This window comes from Chelonoidis abingdonii, chromosome 2 (assembly GCF_003597395.2).
Source record: "Chelonoidis abingdonii isolate Lonesome George chromosome 2, CheloAbing_2.0, whole genome shotgun sequence".
Taxonomy (NCBI): Eukaryota; Metazoa; Chordata; order Testudines; family Testudinidae; genus Chelonoidis; species Chelonoidis abingdonii.
This window is the reverse complement of record NC_133770.1, coordinates 43,548,003-43,565,866: the sequence shown is the minus strand read 5'-3', so window position 1 is coordinate 43,565,866 and position 17,864 is coordinate 43,548,003. Positions and strand designations below refer to the sequence as shown.

General features: G+C 41.6%; 1 protein-coding gene across 3 annotated transcripts in view; it reads right to left on the bottom strand.

The window, feature by feature from the left end:
• The window catches only part of TRDMT1 (tRNA aspartic acid methyltransferase 1), a 45,247-nt gene extending 28,033 nt beyond the window's left edge, over positions 1-17,214 (bottom strand). Inside the window, exons 1-3 of one of the 3 annotated variants that reach the window (XM_075062313.1) lie at positions 17,089-17,214; positions 9,066-9,097; positions 821-930 (exon numbers count right to left, since the gene is read on the bottom strand). In XM_075062313.1, the coding sequence (XP_074918414.1) occupies positions 821-930; positions 9,066-9,097; positions 17,089-17,192 (246 nt within the window). In that variant the 5' untranslated portion in view covers positions 17,193-17,214. Of the gene's footprint in view, positions 1-820; positions 931-9,065; positions 9,098-16,728; positions 16,930-17,088 lie in introns of those variants that run through there. The other 2 variants (XM_075062314.1, XM_075062315.1) reach the window with 2 other exon arrangements.
• Positions 17,215-17,864: the final 650 nt, after the last annotated feature.

Below are 17,864 nucleotides of genomic sequence, written 5' to 3'. Positions count from 1 at the left end.
AAATCGAATTTATAATATCAGTTTTATTAAACCGATTTTAGCTAATTCGATATTATCGCATAGTGTAGACGTGGCCTCAGAAACTTCTACCATCAAGCTAAAAACTGTGACACGAGATTACAAGGTGTTCAGTAATTTCGAACCATTCTGAAATGGCCAGAAAATTATACAAATCCATGTGGCTAATTTATAACTCTCCTGCCATATTAAACATACCAAAACAAAAATGAGTAATTAAAATTTGTGCCATAAATCAACAAAAGCATCAAGCCTTTTTATAAACACTGAAGTTAATTTACAAAGCTCTTTTTCAAGGAAATTAGAGAGAGAAGAGACTTACTAGGTCACCTGGTCGATCCAGTCTTCTAACAGTGCAGGATTGTTCCCTACACTGTATTTTAAATTGCTTTTTCCAATCCAGTTTTAAATGCAGAAGAAATGAATGTCTCTTACTAATTTGACAAAATTCTTTTACATTTCTTTTTATTTTGGGGGTTGATGCACCCTGCTTGGCCACATAGCCTTTATGGACACAGTAATCAAGCACCCTTATACAGCAGGTTTTCAGGAAAACAAAATCCCTCTCAGCTAACCTATAAGGCATCTGAAATCAGTCTACACAGTGCATGTGTGCATCTCCTTCAAGTAGCAGTTACATCTCCAGGAATCGACCAAAGTCATCACTACACATAATCCAACAAAGCAATCCTTTTACTGCCTCCAGTTTCAAGTGTTTTGATTCCACATTCCCCACTAAACGTGGCAGTGAATACTCAACTGAGATGGCTAGAGCACAAAGAGACATGTGTCCATTACTCACCTCAATTGTCTTTGCCCACAATGGTGTGCTGGGAAAGTTGTGTTTGTACACTTCATTAGCAACAGTGTTCACATCAACAGCAGCAACAACTTCTGCTGATATACAGCTTTCTGGAATTAAGAAAGGAATTTGCAAAACCATAGCTGTGCTTTAAAAATACACTACATTTTCTCATTATGTTACCAGAGCTAATGCACATATAGTTTTAAAGGTAAAGGAAAAGAGAAATAATGCGCTCAGAACAATTGTGCTGCCTCAGACTTTATACAAAATGTACAGCAATCACCTCATTTTATAGCCAAAACTGCTTTTCTCTACCCACTGCACTCTAAAAAGTGATTTGTAATCACTTTAACACACACACAGAGAAACTCCATCCACCCCTTCTTCGTCATTATTGTAGCTACATTTTTTCTAGGTAAGAACACAGGAGACATAAGGATTTGCAGATCAACATGCTGCACCATGCAGCAATTCACAGAAATATTCTAGCTGCTAATGACAGATCTTACACCCTGGAAACCAGACTTGTCACTCTTGAAGCTTATTGTTTGTCAGTTTAGGAAACTGGGTTAGTAAAGTTGTTCTTGAACTTGGGTCATCTATCTTCATGCACTGAAACATCCAGAAGGAAAATTTTTAAGATCACTGAAACACATTATTGCTTGTATTTCACCTTGGGCCCTGACCCTGCAAATGTTTTATATGAGTGCCAGGGTCCTCTGGCATGGAGCAGCTGGAAGGACAAAGGCATTAGGCACCTCTTAGTGTAACACCAAAATTTCTTAGATGAAAAGAGATATGATTGACTTCTTTAAATATATTAAGGAGAAAGCAGGAGACTGCAGTATAAATCTAATAATAATTATCCTGAAGGAAAAATGCAGAAAACAGACACAGAATAAACAATCAGTTTATAGAGCAACAGAATAAGCCAGTTCTACAGAAACTCACATCACAAAAGATGCTATTCAGTCTACCACTGATCATAGCACATTGCTTATCCTCTACATGAGTGGATCTCAAACTTTTGTACTGGTGACCCCTTTCACACAGCAAGCCACGGAGTGCGACCTCCCCATATACATTAAAAAACACGTTTTTATATATTAAACGCCATTATAAATGCTGGAGGCAAAGCGGGGTTTGGAATAGAGGCTGACATCTTGTGACCCCCCCCTCATGTAATAGCTTCGTGACCCCCTAAGGGGTCCCGATCCCCAGTTTGAGAACTCCTGCTCTACACTGAGCCATTGTAAATACCATGCAAACACTTTCTCCTGTAAACGAGATCAATTCTAACAAACAGCAGCAACTCCATGATCTGCTTGCCATGTTATTCCAACTACAGTATTAACAATTTTAATGTTTTTGTAAGAGAAGAGACAAGATAGACTCCTTTAATAACATCACTTTTCAAAATGACATGTTAATTGTCGATCTGAGTACGTCATATGAACGATTGCTAATTATCTGTTGAGTGCTGTAAATGTTCATGTTACTTTACAAAACAGAGTAAAACACTTTCCATGCCCAGCAATTTCAGAGCAGGAAAGCCAAGTACAGAACTCCAATAGTGACAACTAGAACACTGAAAATTAAAGCCTTATCTACTATATCTGACTGCTAGAGCTTTCACGCCTCTGTCATCTTACTCAAATTTCTCTACTGTTCAGAAATATTTGAAAGGTCACAATATGAAACAATATATAGGAATTTTCATTCAGGAAACACTAGCATTTTCTGGTTTGCTGACTTAATTTAACCAATGACAAAGAAAACCTAAGCCTCATAGGAAAAAGATGAATAGGTGAACTATGTGACTACCAATTAAAGGCCCATTTTATAGCGTCTCTTATTGTCTCTCTTGACATTGTGAACTCACATTGTTACAGATATATTACATACAGGTATGCTCATAGCAGAGCACTGTGATGACTACACCTGTGTCTACGGATCAGGTATGTTAACACTGACATCTACTGCGAAAAAAGTTAGTTTAGCAGATCAACTATCTAAATTTAAAAATCCAATACCATGGCTTCCTGCAGCACAACAGTAATGCCTAGGTAATGGATGCAGATTTCCAATACAGCAAAGGAGATTCCTTTTGAAGATATATTGTCTCTAACTAACAGGTGCATGCCCTGTGGGTGCCCTGACAGGAATGAAAATTAACCATCTCAAATAATTATCCCATCAAACAAATAATAAAAGTGGGAGAAGCTGGAGGCTCTGATGGACATCTGACCTAAGAATGGCTACCACCACTATTTCCATCCCCTTAATAAAATTTTTTTTTAAAAAAATCAGTGACTTCAATCAAGGGCTTTGTAGGCCCTAAAGGCTGGTACGTGGTGGTCACCACACATACTGGAAGAGAGTAACCAATGATTTTTAGGAAAGCACTTGTGATACATTTTTAACCCAAACCATAAAGGCTAATTCTGGATGGAAAATTAAAGAAACTTTGTTCTAATTCTCCTCATTCAATACCTATTTCTCCAACTCCATAATGCTGGGATCTTATAGGATCTCATTTCCTCCTACTGAGCTGAAATAGCATTAAACCCAACAAAATTTACTAATAAGACTTTTGCTCTGTGTTCAGATTCCAACATTCAGAAGTGAGTAATGGAAAACATGGCTATTTTCATTTTTTAGATTATCTTTTTCAAGAGAAGTGGGAAAAACAATGCACATGGTATGACTACAATAATTCCCCTGAGAGAGTAGCATAGGCAGCGTGGTGCCATTGCCCAGCAGAATCAAATTTGTTAGCATAGTAAGTTACGTTAGCCTACTTCCCACTATATCTATAGAGCCAAGTATAGAATTTTGTCTTTACAAAAACACTGTTACCAAGATCAGGTTTTTCTCTGAGTTTGGAGAAACAGCAAGCATCTCTTACCAGTCTTAGGTTCTTCTACAGAGATACTTCAGCATAGTTCTAAACACCTTACGAACAACGTCAAGTACTAATAGCTTTTCTTTCATGGCTCTGTTACACTAAGTAAAAGAATATACAAGAGTTTCGGTTTACAAAACCTCTTGGCAGACTAAGGCCCTGCTGCTTTATATGAATTGCAGACTCTGCATTACAGGAATAGTAATTAATCAATACATACTGGGCAAGAAACTTCATGGTGCAATCAAACTGAGGTCAGCACATGAACAATAGGAAGGGCAGGGTCACCTTTACATTCACATTTCCTGGGGCCCCATTCAATCCCTGGTGTAAATCAGAGGACCCTTTGGGCTGCTTTGACTTACTTCCAGCTGCTCATGGCCCCAAGGAACTGTTCTGGCAGCTCAGAATTACAAGGACACAGGATAACCCCAGCCACTATCCCTCTCTACCAAGGATGTCCCACAATGGAGTACCAGGGAAGAGTGTTGCATAAAGCCGCTATCCCAGACACAAGAGGATTCGTCAGAAGGAGGCTTTTTGGTAGCTTTACACCACCAGAACTGAACAAATCAGCTGGAATGGACAAATTAATCTGGACCACTGTATCTATCAAAGGAAAATCTGTGTACTCAATATCTAACAATAAAAAATAATATCAAATCACCTTTTGTGAGATTTTATTAAAATCATTTTAATATTTAATCTGGATGCTAAATTTTTATGTGAATAACTCAATGGCCACCACATTTCTGTATAATTGACTTTTTCCATCATTCAGAGCTTTTTTCTGAAACCAAAAGAACAGACTTGCCCTTTATTTTTAATTATACATTTTATTTAATTATCCAACAATGACCACAACATCTATTTACCTATCTAGAAACATGCAATATTTCCTCATTGTTTATGCAATATTTAGGCACTTCTGACTAGATTACAACCAGTTAACTGAACTCCAAAGAAAAAACACAGCACAGCACTGATAAAGAAATATGCATTGTCCTCGAGATGTCTCTTAAAAGAATAAGTGCCAGTTTTCAAGGACTGGCAAAGTAATTAAACTGAAGCTTTGTAGAAAACAACTTAATGTTAGGAAGGCTAGGAATAAAGCATACATTTTTAACAGTGAGGGTAATTAACCACTGAACAACATGGTGAATTTTCCATCATTTGAAGTTTTCAGATTCAGACTAGATAGCTTTCCAAAAGATATGCTATACCTCAAACTGCAGTTATGGGTTTATGCAGAAATTACTGTGTGAGGTCATATAGTCTGTGTTATCATAACACCACAGAAGACTAGGGTTTGACAAGACATCAGGAGGTCATCTAGTCCAATCCCCTGCTCAAAGCAGGACCATCTCCAACTAAATCACCCGAGCCAGGGCTTTGTCAAGCCGGGCCTTAAAAACCTCTAAGGATGGAGATTCCACCACCTCCCCTGCTAACCCATTCCAATGCTTCTCACCACCCTCCTAGTGAAAAAGTTTTTCCTAATATCCAACCTAGACCTACCCCACTGAAACTTGAGACCATTGCTCCTTGGTCTGTCATCTGGCACCACTGAGAACAGCCTAGCTCCATCCTCTTGGAACATCCTTTTAGGTAGTTGAAAGCTGCTATCAAATCTCCCCTCACTCTTCTTTTCTGCAGACTAAATAAGCCCAGTTCCTTCAGTGTCTCCTCGTAAGTCATGTGCCCCAGCCTCCTAAACATTTTCGATACCCTCTGTTGGACTCTATCCAAGCGTTCCACGTCCTTTTTGGAGTGTGGCGCCCAAAACTGGACACAATACTCCAGATGCGGCCTCACCAGTGCCGAATAGAGGGGAATAATCACTTCCCTCTATCTGCTGGCAATGCTCCTACTAATTCAGCCCAATATGCCTTTAGCCTTCTTGGCAACAAGGGCACACTACTGACTCATATCCAGCTTCTCATCCACTGTAATCCCCAGGTCCTTTTCTGCAGAACTGCCACTTAGCCATTCAGTCCCCAGCCTGTAGCAGTGAGTGAAAGTCTTCTGTCCTAAGTGCAGCACTCTGCGCTTGTCCTTGTTGAATCTCATCAGAGGCTTCATTTGGTCCAATCCTCCAATTTGTCTAGGTCACTCTGGATCCTATCCCTACCCTCCAGCATATCTACCTCTCTCCCCAGTTTAGTGTCATCGGCGAACTTGCTGAGGGTGTGATCCATCCCATCATCCAGATCATTAATGTAGATATTGAACAAAACTGGCCCCAGGACCGATCCCTGGGACATTCTGCTTGATAGTGGCTCCCAGTTATGCAGGAGGTCAGAGGAGAACCTAAATCTGGCCTTAAAATCCAAATTATAGAGCACTCTTGTCCACTTACTGCTATGGTGGGAGGGGGAGGTAGTGACCTAAACATGCAGAAATTCAAACAGATGGAAGTTTTAGATTTGGAAAAAGCAATCCACTGTTAATAGATCTCTGTAAAAGCTTGAAAATAAAATTTCAGCTGCTACCAAATATGTCCTTTTACACTTGACAAACCGATTCCCCTGCCACGTGTTTCTAATAGACCTTAAAATGAGCATAGATCTGTTTATATTTATTGCTGCACTCCTGCACCAGAATCATCAATATCAGCACAGCACATGGAATATATAGCATACTGCCAAGGGCAAAGTCTCGCAGATTTGAAAACAAAGGGAATTCAGAACCAAACTATTTACTGTAGAAGATTATGAAAACAGATATAAGAAGAAAGAAAGGTCACATTTTATGCCTGTTCAGTGTCCCTTTAGAATAAACATTAAAGATTTCATTTTTGGTCTATTATTGACTTCTAGGTATAGATATTAGCCTGAACCATCAGTCAACATGATGCTTCCTTCCTAAAAGATAATCAGTTTCTTCCTTTCCATCACCACACACTCAGTACCTATGACTGCACAACAGAACCACCAAACGTTGATTTTTATAATTTTTAACCAGCACTATTCTTCTGTGAAAAAAGCAGTATTTTAGAAACTGATGAAGACTCTGGCCAGACTGACAATATGGTTTAATTTGGGGTTTTACTGGGCTATATTTCTGCCTCCGAATTTTTCTTTTATTTAAATGTAACTGTTCTTAGTGACACAGATCATTTATATTTTACAGGAGTGAGCAGCAATCAGACGTTTGATGCTGAAGTTTACTTTCTAGAATGTCTTTGGCCAAGACCCTTTACAATTATTGAGATAGTCAGATAAAATGGTACTCATAAAAAAGAACAGAAATGAGAGTGCACATAGATTTAAATCCTTACTTTATGAAACTTAATCACCGGGACGAAAAAAATACAACTGAACTTGTAACCCAGAAGTGGTACCTTTTAAAGTTCTTCTCTCATATTTCATGCAAACAGAAATTTTAAACATGGGTGATCCAGCTAACTAGAAGTTTGCATGGAACAAATTTGGAGTTAATTGTATATGGGAAAGCGGCCAAAATTAATAAGCCTTGAAAAGCTTTTTTTATTTTGTTGGGGGTTTTCTGTTTGGTTGGTTTTGATTTTTGCTTGTTTGTTTGGACAAGGGTTGCTATGGAAGAGGACTAGAAGGAAAGATGACTTTTCTAAATACAAAACATTATAATTTTCATTGCAGATATTCTGTGGTTAAACAAACATATATGGCAGTTTTTGGTGTCTGACATCTAACGGTCAAAGTCTCCTATTTCTTAACAGTGGAGAGTCTGGCCTGGAGCAGCAATCACATTACCTTCTAATGGGAATAAATAGGATTAAATTCTGCTTTCAGATACCCCAAGGTAAGGCCCAATCCTGAAAGCCTCAACCATGTGTGCAATCCCTTTAACTTTAGCAGAACTATTCACACACATAAAGGTCTGCAGAACAGGGCGTAAATGAAGGACTACTCCATTGGCTTCAACAGACTAACTGGACATGTCTGAGAGCAGAGAATCCTGCATTCTGATCCTGGCTCTGTCACTGACTCCCTTTGTGACCTTAAAGCACTTATCAAAATTATGCTGTTTGCATTTCTTATGTTACTAAACTTTAAAAATCTCCTTACAAAGTTTTAAAAGCTCTAAAACAACATACTACAAACTTCACTGTGTATACTGAAGAATCTGTATGTAAAGCATAAGCAAAAAGCTGCAGATTTTTCACCATGCGCTTTAGGACTGATGCCTATATTTGGTAATAAAGGATTGAATCCAACTCTCATGTCTCCACAGACAACAATATACCAATGCTCTCTGTGTGCTACTAATGTGAAAATATTGGGGAACAAGCCTGGTCTGCATAAATAACTCACCACCACATCACATGTGTCTCCTACTATGGGATAAAAACTGTGGTTATCTCAGAAACCACTATATAGAAGCACTATTGCTAAATTTTGATTTTTTTAGGGCTTTATTTGGTATGGTGGTTGCCATTATCTTGCAAACTCTTACACATACACTTCAAGATGAATGAGTAATTATACTGAAGTTTAATACATGTGTAAGATGTTTGCTAGATCAGAGACTAAAAAGATGCCAGGGAATGTGGGGGAAGGTAACCTTAGCTTGATTATGGAAAATATCTATTTACCAATAACAAGCAGTAATAATTTTACGGGGTAGAGAACCAACACTGATACTCATCTTGGCAGCACTGTAGAAATCCTTTTGCAGAACTAGTCTCTCTTGCGGCAGACTGTCACTAAGGTTTTATATACAATCTGTTCTTTTTAAAATAACAAACAGCTTCTTTTCCTCTCATTTTTCTTGGACATACACATTTACTGGAATCATTGCTAAAAGATGCCAATGAGCAAATGAATCCTGCTGACCACCGCAGCACTGATGAATGCAGGATCTCTTTTCTTCCCAAACATTTGGAGGAAACCCCCATACTACCCCACTACCAGATGGTGCTGAGAATTCTATTGTCTCCTGTCACACGACAGCAGAAGAATTCCATTAGAGAAATTTATGCCACGGTGCCACTCTGTTTATAGCTGCATATGCACAAGTTTGAAGCACACATGAATTCTTGCTATTATACATGAAAAAGTAATTGCAAGGAATTTTTACTTTCTTCATCTAATCTCCACATGAAAACAAACTTTCAAGTCCCACTTTGCCTTTACTTTGTGCCTTTATAAGAATAAACATCATGAGTAAACTAAACCCAAATGGCTAGAAAACACATTAAAAATGTGAATAAAGCAATGGAATGGAACCCCTTTTATTCATGCTGTGCAGTTATTAGTCATAACAGGACTCAAAACAAGACACGTCTGAAAGTGTAAAATTTGCAGATTTTAAAGGGACATGGAAATAGGGCACCAAGGGGCAGTTTGTACTCACCACACACTTCCCATAAAGAAAAATGGCCGGATCTGAAAAAAGTAATGTCAACTGTGATGCAAATGGTATTGTATCCATTTGATATGCAAATTTCAATTGGTACTTAACCCTTCAACACTATCCAGGGTCATTCAAACAAATAAGAATTCAAGCCTCCCACTAAAGACATGAGTTGCTTCATCAGCTCTGGATGGTACCTCTACAAAAGAATCCTAGCTATATTATTTGTATTTATTGTAATTTCTTCATTTGAAAGTAAACCCAAAAGAACAGAAATGTAAATTACTATCGACACTGACACTGCTGCAATTGTTCAGAAACTCCCTCTGTAATTCTAAGCTGTAACTGAAAGTTCTGGAAATAAATGGAACATTTCTGGGACCAACAGCAGTGATTTAGTTCCCTTCCTCCCTCACAAAAAAAACCAAACAAACATGTCCTAGATGCAATGGTGATGATTTGGTCACCCTCCCAACATTTTCAAACACAAGCAGTATGCAGTGTGGTGTTATACAATCATCATATTTTTTGCACACCTATTTGCAATGCTCTATTTCTCTGAGGCTACATCTCAGAAAGGCTCATAGCTAATTTGTTGCTTTTATGCTGTGGTATTACATTTCAATTGGACCATTGGCATCTGTAGGAGCCCCTGAGATTCCCCAACAACTTTTAACACATTGGTATCAGTATTTGTTAATCACTGGAGGACGTTCCTGGGTGTTCACAGAGTGCCTATTAGTATGTTAACAACAGAACCAGATAACATCTGGGGATGATTTTTCCCATACATATAGATACCAACATGTGACAAGTGGATAATGGTGTGGATTCAGTCTATTTTTCATGGAATCTTATGGAAAGCAAGATAAAACATTTCTTTTAGAATTAAGACTATGTTAGACAGGAATACAAGAAACACCGTATCTGTGTCTTTTTCTTTCAGTTAAGATTCCAGAATCTCTAGAACTCTCAGCAAAAATACCTGTGGCCTATACTCTCTTCCAAAGACACCTTTAGAGAATGAGAGAGGTGTTTGGTCCCTAAGATAATTAAGGCTTAGTTGTCTCTTTAAATATTCCTACTTTTTTTGCACGTTCACATTTTTATTGTCTTGTCTTTTAGTTACTGTTACACTTATACACACAAAAATATTAAAATAAAACAATAACCTACTTTTTGTGTGTGTTGGGCAAGATATTTTAAATACTTTGTTTTTCTCTTGCATTTTATTCTGCTGGTAAGCTTCTCTAGTTGTGTTCTAAATTCTTATTGAAAGCTTTCAATTTGCACTACAGTTAACTGTATCTATAAACCACAAACCACGTCCAAAAAGCTCTTGTTTAAAACTATGTTCCTTCATTTTCCACCTCCTACTGTTTCAGGAACTTTAATAGGCAGGCATCTGGCAAAAGATGAGATGAAGCTGCCTGACTTTCCAAATAACAAAGAAATGAAGAAAACAGATGTTACTGGCATAGAAAAAAAATGAATCCCTTTATGCCCAGGACAACCACAGTTATTCATAGTAACCAAAGAAAATGGAACTGAAGGTAAGGGGGGGGTTCAATTAAAAGGAAGATCTCTTAGTTTGGTATAGGAGAGAGAAGTGACAGCAAGTCTAAGGGTAGTCTACACTAACACAATACATCGACGCAGCTGTGCCACTTAGTGCATCTGGTGAAAATGCGCTATGCCGATCAGAAAGCATTCTCCCTTCAGCAAGAGGCAGAAGCTATGCTGGCGGGAGAGTGTCTCTCACTGACATAGCACAATGTGAACAGCACTTCAGCTGATTAAATTGCGTTGCTCGGGGGGCGGGGGGTGTCTTTTCCACACCCTGAGCGATGTAAGTTACATCGACTGAAGCAGCAGTGTAGACCAGCTCTAAGGCTATCACCTTATTAGTCTGCAGAGCACCTACGTTGGTGTGCCTAATACAGGTTTTTAATGTTTTTATAAACCACTTGAAGAGACCTTGGTAATACCTGGCCAGAGTATTTAAGTTGTCCCCCCTTTATTAGACCTTTAGTCATTAAAATAACTGGTTGGGAGAAAAAGGGGTACGTCTAGGATATGTATTTAATTACAATACTTTCCTTCAAGCCAACTAGTGTTGTCCCTGAAATTCTTGTTCATAAATTCAGGTTTCAGCATATCCAACTGAATTTATGATTTGCAAGGAAACGTTCCAATATTAACTAAAATCATTACAAATACTTCAGCCCTAATAAAGGCTAACAATTAGGCTGTCAATTGATCACAGTTAATTCACATGATTAACTCAAAAAAATTAATTGTGATTAATCGCAGTTTTAATTGCACTGTTAAATAGATGACCAACTGAAATTTATAAAATATTTTGGACGTTTTTCTACATTTTCATATATATTGTATTCTGTATTGTAATTGAAATCAAAGTGCATATTATTTTTGATAATATTTGCCCTGTAAAAATGATAAAAGAAATAGTATATTTCAATTCACCTCATACAAGTATCATAATGTAATCTCTTGATCATGAAAGTGCAACTTACAGATGTAGATTTTTGTTGTTGTTACATAACTGCACTCAAAAACAAAAAAAATGTAAAACTTTACAGCCCACAAGTCCACTCTGTCCTACTTCTTATTCAGCCAATTGTTAAGACAGTGGTTCTCAAACTTTTGTATTGTTGACTGCTTTCACACAGCAATCCTCTGCGTGCGACTCCCCCTTATAAATTCAAAACACACATCCCCTCTCATTAGGTCTACTGTTGTAGTAGCATTCCATCAATTCCAGGTTCTCTTGTCTCGTCCATGAATGGTTTGTTCCAGTAGCCCACTTATCGTCAGATTGTCCTGGTTCCTCAACATCTGGCGCGGACCTTGTTAACCAGTCACCATCCTAGCCGGCATGAGTCTCCTAGTTGTGTCACCTTCTCATATATTAATGACGTAGTCAGGTGAAGCATTAGGGGTCCTTGCCCAAGGACCCTACTGAAAGTTGGTACTAACCTGGGATTTGAACCCCGGCTCTCATATCAAAGGCAGCGCTCTTAACCACTACGCTATCCAGTCACTACTGAGAAACAGCTAGTTACAACACTGTCAACACAGTAAAGAGGAAGCTGCTCTCACAGCTTGAATAGACCAACTCCACATTACATCCCAGACTCAAGAAGACCTGGAAGAACAAGTGATGTGCAGCCCACACCTGAGGTTGAAACTTCACGCCATCCCCTCCATTGCAGAGCACACAGCAGCTGATATGAGGTATAAAATCATGAAGAAACTAGCTACAGTCAATCTCCGAGACCGATTACCAAGGCTCAGTGGAGAAGTACCATCAGATAGTATATTAGAAGATGCCAATAGAGCCCCTGACAATCCTACTACACATATACTCAAACCATGAACTGTTATAACGCTACAGCCTCTGTAATCCTGGAGATGCTTGGCTACACGATCAAGAGAAACACCACATGACCCACTTGAAAAATGAGGTTGGAGGATAAAGATCAAGGTGACTCGGAGAGAAGTATGTCAGCTGGTGGAACTACAGAAGGTGTAGAGATTAAGATAAGACTCGGCTACAGAAAAAATACAAGGCCTGACTCCATCTGAAGCCTAGAGACTGCTAAACAAAGGCTCACAGCACTGGCTACCAGGCTAAAGGAGATACACTAAAGAACAGAGGCCAAAAAAGTAAATGCCCTGTTCCCAAAAACCATCCAAGGTGTACTCCAACTGCAGTGCAACAACACAGAATAGCAGAGCCACCAGCAGCAGAAACTGAACATACTGGAAGAACATATGGGAAAAGAGAAGACTCAAACACCAGTGCAAAGTGGATGCAGAGCCTGAGAACGAGCACAGCAATCTCCAGAACAGAAACCAGTCACCATCACAGTAGAAGACATTCAGTAGCGGTCAAGAACATGAAGAGCTGGACAGCACCTGACCAAACATGATCCACACCTACTGGCTAAAGAAACTAACAGCAGTGCATGAACACCTAGCAGCACAGATGAACCAGCTGCTAGCAGCAGGCTCCCACCCAAACTGGCTAACACAAGGAAGGAGTAGGCTGATCATGAAAACCCCTGCAAGGAACAGAACCGTCCAACTACCGGCCAATAACCTGCCTTCCCACAACATGGAAAGTCCTATCAGGCATCATACCGCCAAGCTACAGGACCATATGGGCCAGTACATGAGCACAGCTCAGAAGGCATTGGGAACAACACCAGAGGCTCAAAACACCAGTTGCTCATAGATAGAGCAGTCGCTCAAGACTCAAGGTCTAGACAGACCAATCTGAGCACAGCCTGGATTGACTACAGGAAAGCCTACAACTCAAATGCCGCACACGTGGATCTGTGAATGTCTGGCGCTGTACAAAGCAAAGGACACTAAGGACCTTCCTCAAGAACTCAATGGGACTATGGAAGAACAACACTGAAGTCAACTCAAAGCAGCTTTGCACAAGTGGCCATCAAGTGCGACATATACCAAGGTGATGCACTGTCCCCGTGTGCTGTTCTGCATAGGCTTAAACCCCCCTCAGCAAGATAATCACAAGGACTGGATACGGGTACAGTGTTCAGGAGTGGAACATCATCAGCCACCTCCTCTACATGGATGACATCAAGCTGTACGCTAAGAATGAACGACACATTGACTTGCTAATCCACCTGACGCGGATCTACAGTGAGGATATCGGGGATGTCATTCGACTGAGGAAGTGTGGCCGGATGGTAGTGAAGAGAGGGAAGTAGTCAAGACTGATGGGTGGAACTACCGACGGGCCACATAACAGACATACAGACCAGCTACAAGTCCTTGGTGCCCCACATTCACATGGAAACCACAATGAGGAGCAAGGAAGACAGCAACATCCAAGTATCATCAAGATAAGACAGGTCCTGAAGAGCCAGCTCAGTGGGAAGAACAAGATCCACGCATCACAGATACGCCTGCCGTCATCAGATACCCTGCCGGTATAGTGGAGCTGGCCAAAGGAGACATGGAGGCTGCCCATGTGAAGACCCGGAAGCTCCTCACAATGCACGGAGGTTTCCACCCCAAGTCCAACACCCAGAGACTGTATACCAGCCAGAAAGAAGGCGGGCGGGCTTGGTGAGCGTCAAAGCCACTGTCCTGGACGAAACCCGGAACATCCAGGAGAACATCAGTAAGATGGCCCCAAAGATGAGCTGCTGAGAGAATGCCTGAGGCAGCAAGCAACATGGGAGGAAGACCAAGCAGAAGAATGTGCCATGGCAAGACAGACCCTGCATGGGATGTACCATCGACAGATAGCTCAGGTGACTGACATTGGGAAATCCTACCAGTGGCTGGAAAGGTTGGACTAAAAGACAGCACTGAGGCACTGATCATAGCAGCCAGGAACAGGCACTGAGCACCAGATCCATTGAAGCAGGGGTCTACCACACAGAGAGACCAAGTGCACTATGCAGAGGAAGAGAGCCTCAGAGACAGTTCAACATATAGTGGCAGATGTAAGATGCCAGGCAGGAACAGCATACACTGAACGGCCAACCAAGTGGCTGGCGTTGTGTACAGGAACATCTGCACAGCGTATGGGCTAGACCCTCCAAGACCAGATGGAGATTCCACAAAGAAGGTTGCGGAGAACAGCAGGGCTAAGATTCTGTGGGACTTCCAGATCAGATGGACAGGCAGGTACTGGCCAATCAACCAGACACGTGGTAAAGACAAGGACCAGAAGACAGCGGTGTTGATAGATATAGCATGTCCAAGTGACAGCAACATCAGGAAGAAAATATGAGAAGCTGGAGAAGTATCAGGCCTGAAAGAGGAACTAGAGAGGATGTGGAAAGTGAAAGCCAAAGTGTCCCAGTGGTGGTAGGAGCACTCGAGGCTGTGACTCCTAAGCTGGGTGAGTGGCTCCAACAGATGCCCAGGAACAACATCAGAGCTCTCTGTCCAGAAGAGTGCAGTGCTAGGAACAGCTAAGATACCGCACAGAACCCTCAAACTCCCAGGCCTCTGGTAGAGGACCCAAGGTTGAGGAAGACACATACCACCATAGGGGTGAGAGGGGAATTTTTTTTTTTTAACACAATTTATAAATGCTGGAGGCAAAGCAGGGTTTGTGGTGGAGGCTGACAGCTCGTGACCCTCCATGTAAACCTTGTGACCTCCTGAGGGGTCCCGACCCCCAGTTTGAATACCCCGTGCTAAGACAAACAAGTTTGTTAGATTACAGGAGATAATGCTGCCCTCTCTTATTTACAATGTCACCAGAAAGTGAGACCAGGCATTTGCATGACACTTTTGTAGCCAGCCTTGCAAGGTATTTACGTGCCAGATATGCTAAACATTCATATGCCCTTTCATGCTTCAGCCACCATTCCAGAGGAATGCTTCATGTGATGATGCTCATAAAAAAAAAGAATGTGTAAATTGAATTTGTGACTGAACTGCATGGGGAGTCCCTGTGCTCGTTTTACCCGCTTCTGCACATTTCATATATAGCAGTCTCGATGATGACTCAGCACATGTTCATTTAAGAACACTTTCACTGCAGATTTGAGAAACGTAATGAAGGTACCAGTGAGATTCTAAAGATAGCTACAGCATCACCAAAGGTTAAGAGTCTAAAGTGCCTTCCAAAATCTGAGAGAGACAAAGTGTGGAGCATGCTTTCAGAAATCTAAAGAGCATCTATCCAACGCATAAACTACATAACCCAAACCATCAACAAAGAAAATCAACTTTCGCTGGTGGCAGCTGACTCAGATAATGAAAATGAACACATCGTCCACAGTGCTTGGATTGCTATCAAGCAGAATCCGTCATCAGTATGGACACGTCCTCTGGAATGGTGGTGAAGCATGAAGGGACATATAAATCTTTAGCGTATCTGGCGTGAAATAACTTGCGACACAGACTACAACAGTGCCATGAGAATGCCTGTTCTCACTTTCAGGTGATATTGTAAACAAAAGAAGGTAGCATTAATCTCCTGTAAACGTAAACAAACTTGTTTGTCTGAGCGACTGGCTGAACAAGAAGTAGGACTGAGTGGACTTGCAGGCTCTAAACTTTTACATTGCATTCAAAAATAAAACACTTAATTTTGCATTTGTAAGTTCAACTTTCATGATAAAGAGATTGCACTATACTACTTATACAAGGTAAATTGAAAAATATTATTTCTTTCTTTTTTTTTTTACAGTGCAAACATTTGTAATAAAAAATATAAAGTGAGCACTATACACTTTGTATTCTGTGTTGTAATTGAAAAAAATATATCTGAAAATGTAGAAAACATCCAAAAATATTTAAATAAATGGTATTCTATTAATTTTTTTAATCACACAATTAATTTTTTGAATCGCTTGACAGCTCTACTAAAAATACTTCTTTTATAGCTATACACCACAACACAGGCCATCCAAAACCAAAACCCAGTGGGTTTTTTCAATGAAGTGAAAGCAAATATGCACAGAGGTAAAAACCCAACAGGTCTCACTCATGTATGTTAAATACACTCTTAATTTGGGATTAGTTTTAGGGCATCCTTGCAGAATTCTACTTGTCTGTAGCCCTGGAGTACGAATTTTTGCTCTGATGGGTTTTCTTGACCAGATAAGTAATATCTATCCAATATTAACAGTAATGAACCTACGAACCACTGTGGCAGCAGGCAGACGAGCAGATCTGGGCTTCGGCCGGACAGTCTGCAGAGCCATTTTCCCACCCTGTTCCCCTAAGTTCACAAACCTGTTTTCCCCAAGCTCAGCTCTGCAGATAAGCAGCTCGGATGCTCCTGACTGCTGCTATCAGCCCCCCACGCTACCAGAGCTGGGCTCCTGCGCTCCTCTGCCTGCGCACCGCGCACCGTCCAACCTGCCCAGGTGCCTGCGCCAGCGCACGGCGGGAACGGCCCGCCCAGGCGCGCCAGCGCTCCGCTTGAGGCGGCACAAGCCGGGCCGAGCGGCGGTGGGAATCCCGGCGGGGGTGGGGGGACCGCAAGCGGGGCCGGTACCTGTCAGCGCCTGGTGCATCCCCCCGATGCCACTGTACAGCTCCAGCACGCGCACCGGCCCCATCCTCCCGCCCCACGCGCACCACCTGGCTCTCACTGAGCATGCGCGGGTACTCTGTGCATGCTCAGTAACGCCAACTGAAGCCAGTGCCCGGCCCCTTTCTCCCTCCGCCCTCACTTGCCCCCAGACTCTGCTCCCTGCGAGAAGTGGGGGAGGGGCAGAGTCGGAACCGGGTCACTCCGCGCCCAGGGTGACAGGGGTGGAGCGGGGCCAGGGCGCGAGCGACGAGCGGAGACAGGAGCAGAGGCGCTGCCAGGCGGGGAAGCTGGCTCGCGGGGAGAGAGAACAGGAGCTGGGGCGAGCCATGGGCAGTGGCTGGCAAAGCAGGGTGGGTGGTGGCAGCCTGGCTGCATGTGTTCTCGGCTGGCTGGTCGAGGCCGGCCTCCTCTCCCCACGGCCCAGTGCTGCCCAGTTCCTGGGCTCCAGACCCTCACTAACTTCTGAGGCTCTAGGAGACTGGATTCTGTGTAATGTGTGTGTGACTTACACATCCCACCCACCCCCAATGCAAAATGTTCACACGTGTTTTTAATATTTGACTGTTTCATCCATGTTTTTAACCTTTCAGAGAATGCCTTTCCAGTTTTCCCAGCTGCAACCTGTCTGGATGCAGCTTTATAACATTGCACAAAATTGTCTTCTCATCCGATTTCCTGAACTGAACTTCCGTTTCTGTGATCCGCTGTAACTGTAGCTTCCTTCCTTTCAGTTATTT